This window comes from Castor canadensis, chromosome 5 (genome assembly GCF_047511655.1).
Source record: "Castor canadensis chromosome 5, mCasCan1.hap1v2, whole genome shotgun sequence".
Lineage (NCBI taxonomy): Eukaryota > Metazoa > Chordata > Mammalia > Rodentia > Castoridae > Castor > Castor canadensis.
The window spans coordinates 152,719,169-152,729,260 of NC_133390.1; the positions used below are offsets into that span (position 1 = coordinate 152,719,169).

General features: G+C 51.0%; 1 protein-coding gene across 1 annotated transcript; it reads left to right on the forward strand.

The window, feature by feature from the left end:
- The first annotated feature begins 822 nt into the window (after nucleotides 1-822).
- Gfra4 (GDNF family receptor alpha 4) lies at nucleotides 823-5,215 on the forward strand. The gene is made up of 6 exons (XM_020176562.2): nucleotides 823-865; nucleotides 2,815-3,160; nucleotides 3,255-3,364; nucleotides 3,459-3,593; nucleotides 4,192-4,283; nucleotides 4,430-5,215. Exons 1-6 carry the CDS (start codon nucleotides 823-825, stop codon nucleotides 4,511-4,513), a joined length of 810 nt encoding a protein of 269 aa, XP_020032151.1. The 3' UTR covers nucleotides 4,514-5,215.
- The last annotated feature ends 4,877 nt before the right edge of the window (nucleotides 5,216-10,092 follow it).

Consider the following 10,092-nt stretch of genomic DNA (forward strand, 5'->3'; position numbering starts at 1 on the left):
CAATGTGGGGTCCTGGACTGGCTCTTGGAACAGAAAGACGGTGTTAGTAGAAAAACCAGGGACATTCAAAAAACGGTCTATGGTTTAGCTAATGGTATTGTAGCAATGTTAATTTCCTAGTTGTAGTACTTGTACTGTGATTTTCTAAGATGCTAACGTTTGGGAAAGCTGAACGGTGTAAGGGGGAACACTAATGTTTTTTGACTTTTTAAAATCTTCTTTTAAAAAATTAGCGTTGTATTGGGGGTATATTGTGACATTTACCAACGTTCTTATAATAGATCATAGCTGAGTTCACCTCCTCCATCATTCTTCCTCCTCCCATTCCTGGAACAGGTTCAGCAGGTCTCATTTTTTCATTCTCATACATGATTACATAGTATTTCTACCACATTCATGTCCCTACACCCTTTCCCTACATCCTCCCCCTTCCCAACTCCCAGACAGGGCCTGTTTTAAGTGTAAAATTAGTTAACAGAATTATAAAGAAAGGAAAAACTCCACGTGACTTCCTAGTTACTAGCAGCACATGAGCGACAAGGTCTCCTGGGGCTGCTGTGTAGCTATTGCTGGGTGTGGATGTGGGGCTAGTGCACTGGGTCCACCTAGGCACACATTTCATGGCTGGCTTTCCTAAAGGCACAGGCTGGCAAGGGGACAAGTGGAGAGGGCCGGATGTCATTCCTGCTGCAAAGACTCCTCCCTACGGGAGTACAAGTGGCAGCACAGGCACCTGGGTGACCTCTGTGCTTCTGAGTGAGAAGAGGCACCTGTCCAATTGGGGCTCTGTCTCCCACCGGCCTTCTCTGTTTACCACCTGGCATGGCCTGCTGTTTGGGGTCCACGCTGCTACTGCTGCTACTGGGTGAGTACATGTCTCCTCCCTCTACTCCGGCCTGTCTGTCTCTGCTCTTCGGGAACAAGGAGAGAGGGCAAGAGGGGATTTAGGGAAAAGCTGGAATGCAGGAAGGGGTGTCCACAAGAGGCCTGTGCTTGGCATTGGTGTTGCATATGCCTTGCATACCATCTTCGGGCCCAGTGGAGCCATCTGTCTCCCAGTTCCCAACCTTGGTACCTCTGGCCCAGGAATTTTCCTTTCCCTATTGTTCCCTCTTCCTCAACTGTCTTAACCTTCCCCAGCCCCAGCTCTCCACACCTAGTCTTTGAAATTCAGGATGACTCCGCCCAGTATCTTTAGCCCTGGCATCTGCTGTTCCACCTTCTAGGACTTCCCCTCCTCTACCTGGGGCATCACAGGGAGGGCTCACTTTATGGGGTGCAGTGGAGAATGGAATCTGGTAAAGGTTTAAGGCAGGGAACTTGGGAACTGAGATGCACTGTCTTGAGAAAGGAGAGGAGGCAAGGGTGCTCCTGGTAGGGGAGACAAGTAAGCAAAGGAGCAGGTGGGCCCAAAACCTTAGGTGAACACTAGGTGCTGTTGTGTGTGGCTGAGGCCTGGCAATGTGCCCAGCCAGGCTGAGAGAGAAAGGCTCCAGGAGGGAGAGGAGGGCTCCTGCTCTTTCTTCTGCCTCCTCCACTCACTCCAACCCCTCAGCATGGGTTTGGCCTTTCTGCAGAGCTGAGTGTACTGGAACCACAGCAAGTATCACTACGATCCCTGCCATCCTATCCACAGCCCAGAAAGAAAGAGATGGCCAGTTGTTACCAGAGAGGGACCCTGCTTCCAGCCCTGAGGCAGGAGACCCCCATGCACAGACCCACACACACCAAGATGGATGAGGGGCCAGGCTGGGCACTTTTCTCAGGCTGGGGTGCCGGGAAGACTTCTAGTCTCAGGAAGGGGCCGGGATGGGGTAGGTTAGCCTGGTTTTGGAAGGGGTTTAGGGGACCCAGGGTTTAGGAAGGGGCTGCCAAGTCCTAACTGTCCGATACCCTGGCTTGGTTGGATTTAGATGTAGCCCATGGCATGTGTGGGCACAGCTCGACCTCCTATCTAGACCTCTGATGTGTGACTCCACTGTCCAGGCAGCCTCTCTACCCCCACTGGGGGAGGGGTGTTCACCAGTCATTTAGCCACACCTTCACTGAAACTACTGATGAACCCTCATCCTGAGTCTCAGGACAAAACCTTGTGTCCTGCCATCAGGAACTTCTCCAAATCCACATCCGAAAGTCAGGCCTAAATGTGCTCCCCAATGACCAGAGTCCTTGTGGGGAATTACCTTCCGCTTGTTAGTGGAGGTTGGAGGGGCCAAGGAAGCTCGAGTCCACCTGGGACAGGATGAGTTATAGACCCGCGAGGGAGATTCTGGAAGGACTCGGGATGGGGAAGACAATTGTGCAGGAGCAGGAGAAGGTGCACAGGCCAGGAAGGAGGGAGAACTAGAAACCTATAGGCCCACCCAAAGGGTCTCCATGTGGGGAAGGAAAAAGCGATGAAGAAAGGCCTGGTATCCCAGTGTACCAAGAAGAGAAGACTAGGAGTGGCCAACTGTCTTCATTGCCATTTGCGATAGCTTCCATTAAGCTGGGTCTCTGGTAAGCCTTACTGTTTCCGGTCAGGGTGGGAGGAGCCTTGCGAACCTCTCTTGGATGCATGTGGTCTGGGGATGGCGGTGGCGGGGTCACAGTTACTGGGGAAGGTTGAGCCTAGCCTCCTTCCTGGACGTGTGCGGACACCCCCAGAACCTGCGGCTGCCCATTCCCGCGAACGAGGTCCGGTCATTAACAATCGGCCACGCCCTGTCGGCCCTCGAGTTTTGGGCGCCCCCCCCAACTTCCAAAGGCGGAGTCGGGGTGAAGCGTGCCTCGTAGGGCACACGGAGGACTGCAGCCTGCCCGCCCCCCAACCAGGGTCGGCGAGCTCCGCAGAAAGGAACCGCTGCTTGGACGCGGCGGAGGCGTGTACAGCAGACGCGCGATGTCAGCAGCTGCGAACCGAGTACGTGGCGCAATGCCTGAGCCGGGCCGCGTCGGGGGGCTGTCCCCGCGCCCGCTGTCACCGCGCCCTGCGCCGCTTCTTCGCCCGTGGGCCGCCCGCGCTCACCCACGCGTTGCTTTTCTGCCCTTGCGCGGACCCCGCATGCGCCGAGCGCCGGCGTCAGACTTTCGTGCCCGCCTGCGCCTTCTCCGGACCCCGGCTGGCACCGCCCTCCTGCCTCGCGCCCTTGGATGCCTGCGAGCGCAGCGTGGTCTGCAGGTGCACGTAGGAAGGGGCGGGGCGCGGGAAGGGGCGGGGCGATGGGTGAGGGGCGGGGCCACTGTCTGCTCACCGCCCTCCCACCGCCTTGCAGGCCTCGCCTCCTGGCCTACCAAGCTTCCTGCGCGCCCGCCCCCAGCGCCCCCGACGGCTGCCTGCTGGGCCAGGGACCCCGCTGCCTGCGTGCGTACGCAGGCCTCGTGGGTACACACAGCAGGGATCTGGGCACGGGTGGGGGCTCTCTAGAGGGTGCTTCCGTCAGGTTGGGTGGATTACCCCGCCTTCGGGGTCTCTGCAGGTACCGTCATCACCCCAAACTACATGGACAATGCGAGCGCGCGCGTGGCGCCCTGGTGCGACTGTGGAGCCAGCGGAAACAGGCGCGAAGAGTGTGAAACCTTCCTGGGGCTCTTTACACGGAACCGCTGCTTGGGTGAGGGGCCCGGGTGGGGGCAGTTGTGGGAACCCATTTTAGAGGGAAGGAAATCGAGGCTCTTTGAGGCGGTACCACCCCTCTCCACACACCGCACCCCCCACCGCTGTCGTCTTGCCCCCGAGGAAATCCATGCCCAGAGGAGATCGCAGACCACAATGAGAATCCTAGGGGTGTCAGTGCTGGCATCTCCAAGGACAAAACAAGTTTCTGAGGACCCAGAATTAAACAAGGCTAGACTCCTAGCACTTGTGAGGGGACTCCCTTCCCGACTTGCTCCCGCCTCTCCCACATGCGATCTTGCCTCTTGCGAACTGAATGGCTAAGTGGTCTGGGAGTTAGGGGCCTCGGATTGAATTGCGTTCATCTATAAAGTGAGGGGAGATAGTTGTCACCTACCCTGTGAAGATGAAGGACTGCACAATTTGTGAGTCACTTTTTCCACAGTCGTCCTTGTCCTGTCATTCCTCCACATGCACCTTCCATCTCAGAAACCATTCCTTGCAGATGCCAGGGATTCTCTCAGTTTGTCCCCAAGGAACTGGGTCCTGAGCCGGGGTTTACTAGTCAGTCCCTCCATGGACCTGTCCTTCTATAGATGGTGCCATACAAGCCTTTGACAGTGAGTGGCCTGCAGTCCTTCAGAAGCAGCTGGACCCTCACCAGGACCCTGGGCACAGCTTCCTGCAGGTAGGTGCTAGGAGGGGACAGTGAGCTGGCAGTTTCTGCATGGTTGTCTCTCATACCTTCCCATGCCAGGCAGGCTGAGATGGAAGTATGAGTGGCCTAGGAAGGGGGTGCAGGTAGAGTCTCCTCACTCTGTTCCTACCCCTAAGGTGCCCTCTGAAGAGCAGCCCCTGGAGGGGAGCTTCCTGCTGGCCATCCTCCCTGTCCTGGCTCTCCAGGCCCTGTCTGACTAGGACAGTCGACCCTGACTTCAGACAACACAGTAGACTGCCCACCCTGCCTGGGATACAGGCTATGTCTCTGGCCTACTGCCCACTGAAGAGAAACTAGCTTGACCTCTCTGTAGACCTTTGTGCTTCTGGACATGTGTGTGCCTGTCCCCTGCATCTGAACACCTTCGTGCCCGTCCCGTGGAGTGAGGCTGAGGGCCTCACTGCAAAGCCTCTCGTTTCCCTATCCATAAACATCTTGGTTGTATTCTTCACAGGCTTTGAGACAATTGGGGTCTCCCACAGGGTAGGAACAGGAGAGGGCCATTTTTGTAGCCAAAGCCTCCCCAGGGACCCAGAGGAGGTCAGAGACCTCATCTGGACTTTTGAACTAGGAAATTGTGTCTGCCTCCCAGCCAGAAACACACTGAGGAATGCATCTGGACAGACTGACAGGCAGTACTCTTTCTAGCACTACAGCCTTTCAGGGCACCCCTCTTACTTAGCCATTACCAACTAGTAGATCTATCTGTGCCCTGGCCCGGTGTTAGCAGCATGCTTGCTACCCATGGTACACTGCTTGGTGAGCACCAGCTGGAGTGAGTACAAATCCCATTCCTACCCTGCCTGCTGTGCTGCTACTCTGGCTACATGGCCATCTTCCCTATGGTTTACCCCCAGTGCCAGCAATGGCACACCATGCCTAATAAACCCATGTGCACTGAGACTGACCTGGTCTTCATGTTGTCTCTGTTCTGGGAACCTAGAGACCAGGGTTGATCACAGGGTATGCCCCTGCTGGTGTGTGTGATCTTGCATGGCCCTCGAAGCTCTCTGGGTTCCATCTCCTTACTTCCAACTGCCAGAATGAATCAACTCTCAGGTCCTAGTGGCAGGGATTTGCTTTGCTTTTGTCTCTTCTTTCCATTTCTGCTAATTATCAGATTTTAAAAACTAATTATCAGATTTTAAAAAGCTTCCTGCTTCCTGAAAAGCTTGGAGACTACTGACATCCTGACAGGGTAGGCTCCCATGTCTCTGGGCTGCCTCTTTCTAGGCCCAGTTGAGGTTAGGCAGGAGTTGGAATCAGGCTGAGATGAAGGCTGTTGGTGCTTAGACTCTCTGGACAGGGAATGGTGCTGCTAAACCAGGGCCCTGGTCCCCTTCCTAGAGAGTCACTGCCCAGAAATGCCTCTCAGCTTACCTTGTGCTCCTGAGGCCACCCTGGCCAGGACTGACCAAGGCAGGGGTACGAGGACCTCAACAGGCAACAATTCTGTTTGCCATTCAAGCTCCAGAGCCAGTCGGTGGAACTAGACTGAGGCTGGACTCCACTAAGACCACCTTATTACTCAGCTCCTGCTCCTACCCCATCTGGTCTCCCTCCTTCAGAATTCCCTTGACTCAAGGCATGGAGGTTAGGTACAGACCACACTGCAACTCAGGCCTGTGGCTATCATGACCACAGTAGGATTCACTGGCTCTGAGACTGAGTGTGTGCGGTGCAACTCACACCAAACCCACAGGCCCAGCATGCTGGTGCTGTCAGCCAGCTCCTGGCTTCAGTTGGAACTGTCCCCATTGTAACAAACTGGCTTGGGCAGGTGCCTGAGTGGCCTGGGCTTCAGACACAGCTGTCTCCGGATGTTCAAATGATGTTGCCTCTGCTGGTCTTTCCAGCAGCTTCTCTGCAGCTCATGGGCCCTATGTTGAGTAGGATTGAGCAGGAGGTTCAGGGGTTAGTAGGATGCCACCAATGCTTCAGGTGTATGATCTCCCCTTCTGGCAGTGTCAGCAGAGAAAGGCACCGTTCTTTCCCAGCATTCATGGGCTGTCCTAGGCAGGACCCTTATGTAAGGGCCCAGCATGGGTTATGGGTCTCTTCCTGTGACCTGGGATGTGATGTCGGCTCACCAGGGTCACCTGGAATCGGGGGGACCCTTGGGCAGAGTGAAAGTCAGTCTCAATCCCACTTATACCTGCATGGGAGTAGACACCTGTGCTAAATGATTTCCTTAGATGTTCCATTTTCAACTCAGATAATCAAAGTGAAATGTAGGCATTTAAAAAAGTGGAGGGCCAGGCATGATAGCTCACATCTGTAATCCCAGCCACTTGAGAGGTAAAGGAAGTTCAAGGCCAACCTGGAAGAAAAGTGAGAGCCTTACTGGGCATGGTGGTATATGCCTGTAATCCCAGCTATGAAGGAGGCATAGGGAGGATTAAGGTCTGAGGATACTCCTTGGCAAAAAATGAGACCCCATCTGAAAAACAACTAAAAGCAAAAAAAGGGCAGGGGGCATGGCTTAAGTGGTAAAGCACCTGCCTAGCAAGTAAGACTGAGTTAAACCCCCCCCAAATAATAATTTTTTAAAAGAGTTTAAACAACTCCAAATAAAAATAGAATTTTGGTTAGAGAAACATATGTCTTCCAAAATACTGGAGCACTGAAAAGAGCAGGACCTATTTAAAACAGTGAGACTATTCATGGCTACTGGTAGTCCCAAAGAAATGTCCATGTCCTAATCCCCATTATGGTGAACAGAGGCAAAAGAGTATCACCACGAATGGCAAAAGATGTGACATGAGTCTGGAGAGGAGTTACCTATCCTGGATTATCCAAGTGGGCCCTAACCACAATCCCGTGTCTCCTTATAGAACAATGCAGAGAGAGACAGAGACCCAGACACACAGGAAAAGGCCATGGAAGGACAGGCAGAGACTGGAGTAATACAGCAAAAGCTAAAGGATGTCAGGCACCCTGGAACCTAGAGCAGGCAAAGCCTGAATTTCTCCAGAGCCTCCAGAGGGAGCACAGCCCTGCCAGTACCTCTGTTCTAGACCTCTGACCTCCAGAACTGTGGGAATAATCTGTTGTTTTAAGGCACCAAGACTGGACCAGGAAACTAGAGTTGCTGAAGGCTGCTAGTTTGGTTTGTCACTTTACCTAAAAAGGGCCTGGTTTATGCACAGCCTGATCAAATGCCTGAGGCTGAGTCTAGCTGTAGCCTTACCATGTGCTACTAGAGAACTGTCACTCTTGTGTGTACTCTGTGAGACTACAGTCCTGGCCCTGCACTATACCCCAGTGCCCAGGCCTCTTACCTGTTGCCAACATTGGTTCCCCAGCCGGCAGGTGCCCAGGGGTGGGGCTAAGGCAGAAAGGCAGGTGCTGGAAACATGCATGGATTTATTGGTGGAACCTTCACGGCTCATAAATGCTCCCTGGCTTGGAGCCCATTGTCTATGTGCAAAGTTGATGTGGAAACCACTCACTGCCCAACCTTTCTCCCACCCTCCCCAAGTGAGTCAGATCTGGCCAAGCTCACTGAAGCAGCTCATTTTCACAGAAAGTGTGGACACTGGCCAGTGAAATTTCCAAAGGCCAACAGATGTGCAGGACTTCTGGAGCAGTCCCCAGCCCGAGAGCAGCTTGCTAGTGCGCCTGGCATGCCTATAAAATGGAGGCGGGGACATGGCCCCAGCCTCCTGAGCTGCAAGCCTGAAGCAGACTGGATTGAGGGAAGTCTTATGAAGCTGCTCTGTCAAGGACCTGTCACCTCATGTCCAAATGAGCCTCCAGACTGAGGCAGGAGATAACAGAGAAATTAAGACAAGTACCCACACAAGAAGATAAAATATATAACCTCAAGGAAGAGGAAATAAACAAATGAGAAGGCTTGGCCTACAAAGGGTTCTGATCCTACAAAGAGGGCTGGGATTGTAGCTCAGAGGTAGAATGCTTGCCTACTACATGCAAGGCCCTGGATTTGATCCCCAGCACCATGAAACAAACCAATTAATTAACAAAGGGGTGCCAGCAGCAGAGCTGAGCTGAACTCTGTCCAGCACACTTCCTGCTGTCATTGAGATCATATGGCCTAATCCCTTTCTTGGGTTGGGGACATAGGGAAATTCTCACCAGGCATGTTTCCTGGCTTAACACAGGAGGTATGTGTATGTATCTGTGCCCCATACAGGCGTGTGGGGGATGGGGACTCAGATGACAGGAATGATATTACTGTGACAGAATTTTCCAAAAGGAGCAGATTGTGGTAAAGCTCTTAGAAAAACAAGTTCAGCCTTCCCTTGATTTAAAGAGCAGTTGCATTGCTGAAAAACTGTATTATTAAGCCAGCTCTCAAATTGTGTTTAAATAAGGCTAACTTCTATACTAAAATAATTAGAAACAGATTTGTTTCATCTTACAAATATTCAGCAAGAACCCTCGTTCCTTCCTATTATGGCTTATACTCTCTCTACAACAAAATTAGAGATAAGGGCAAAATAGTTTCTGCTGGGTATTGAGGGGGTAGAGGGGAGAGGGAGGGGGCGGAGTGGGTGGTAAGGGAGGGGGTGGGGACAGGGTGGAGAAATGACCCAAGCCTTGTATGCACATATGAATAAAAAAAAAAAAGAATGGGCAAGACTGAAAAATTAGTATTGATGGGTAATTAATATTATTAAGATTGTGCAGATAATTCTAATGTTAGTTGAAGTTGGTAAGTGTAGTTTTAGGAGGGATAGCAGGGTGACCTTACTTTGCTATGATAGTACCTAGTCGTTAGGAAACTGAAGACAAAGGAGGAAAAAAGGTGAGGTATGAGCTGGAGCATTTCAGTGTTGAGATAGAAGCAGATATTGTCAAACCATCAGAGTTTAAGAAAAGTGGAAGATTCAACAACTATCCCTGAGAAAGCTAAAGATAATCAAGATCCTGTCTTGCTAAACAGCCAGAAGCATTTTGATGCCAAGCCATTTCGAGGGTTACAGATAAACTGCGAGGATTTGAGTGTAAGAAATGTTAGGATGAAATAAATTATTTGTTAAAGTTAAATATTAATAGAGAATATACTGATTTTTACTTTAATATTTCTTTTTGTTCTAAAGTTGCTTTGTTAGGTAAATAGGTATGTAGTCTAGCACAGTTTAAGGAAGGGTATACTTATGATATTTGGGTTCAAATTTAGTTACCCCCACTTATTAGGTATATAACTTTGGGACCCCGTGGCCCCATCCAGCCTCAATTTATTCATTTATAAAAAAGACATGACAAAGTATACCTTAGAGAAACTCGAATAAGTAATATTTATTCAAAAACACATAGATGTGTTTGTTGCTCTTCAAACTTGTTTGAAATATTTAATTGTATTATAAACTACTCGAGATTTTAAAAAATTTAAAGATGTTATAATTGATACCATGTATCCACAACTATATTTAATATATTTTACACAATGCTTTAGAAAAGAAGAAATAAATTGAACAGATTAATCAAAACAAACAAACAAAAAACCAAATATTTAGCAAGATATGGAAAGTTGGAGGATGTAGGTCAATTCCTTGTTGGGTGGGGCAGTCTTGCACCTCACAGGAGGTGTACCTTCAAACTCACCCACTAAATCACAGTATCATCCCCTGATCACTGTGATAATCACTGTTGCCGCCTATTTAAAACGTCCACTAGGGGGCAGTGCTTTGCCCCCATAACCATTGCCCAACATTACCCAGCCCCATCCTTGACTCTTACCACTGCTGTCCTGTCCACTTTGCTCCAGGCACCCTGGCTGCCTTGTCAGTGTTTGTACCGACCTGGAATGCTG

What these genes read in the sequence shown, in the direction of transcription:
- Gfra4 (XM_020176562.2), top strand. Translation starts at nt 823, where the DNA reads ATGGCCTGCTGTTTGGGGTCCACGCTGCTACTGCTGCTACTGG. An exon ending in GAGCGCAGCGTGGTCTGCAG is followed by an intron (nt 3,161 to 3,254) that starts GTGCACGTAGGA and finishes ACCGCCTTGCAG; the next exon opens with GCCTCGCCTCCTGGCCTACC. An exon ending in CTGGGCACAGCTTCCTGCAG is followed by an intron (nt 4,284 to 4,429) that starts GTAGGTGCTAGG and finishes CCTACCCCTAAG; the next exon opens with GTGCCCTCTGAAGAGCAGCC.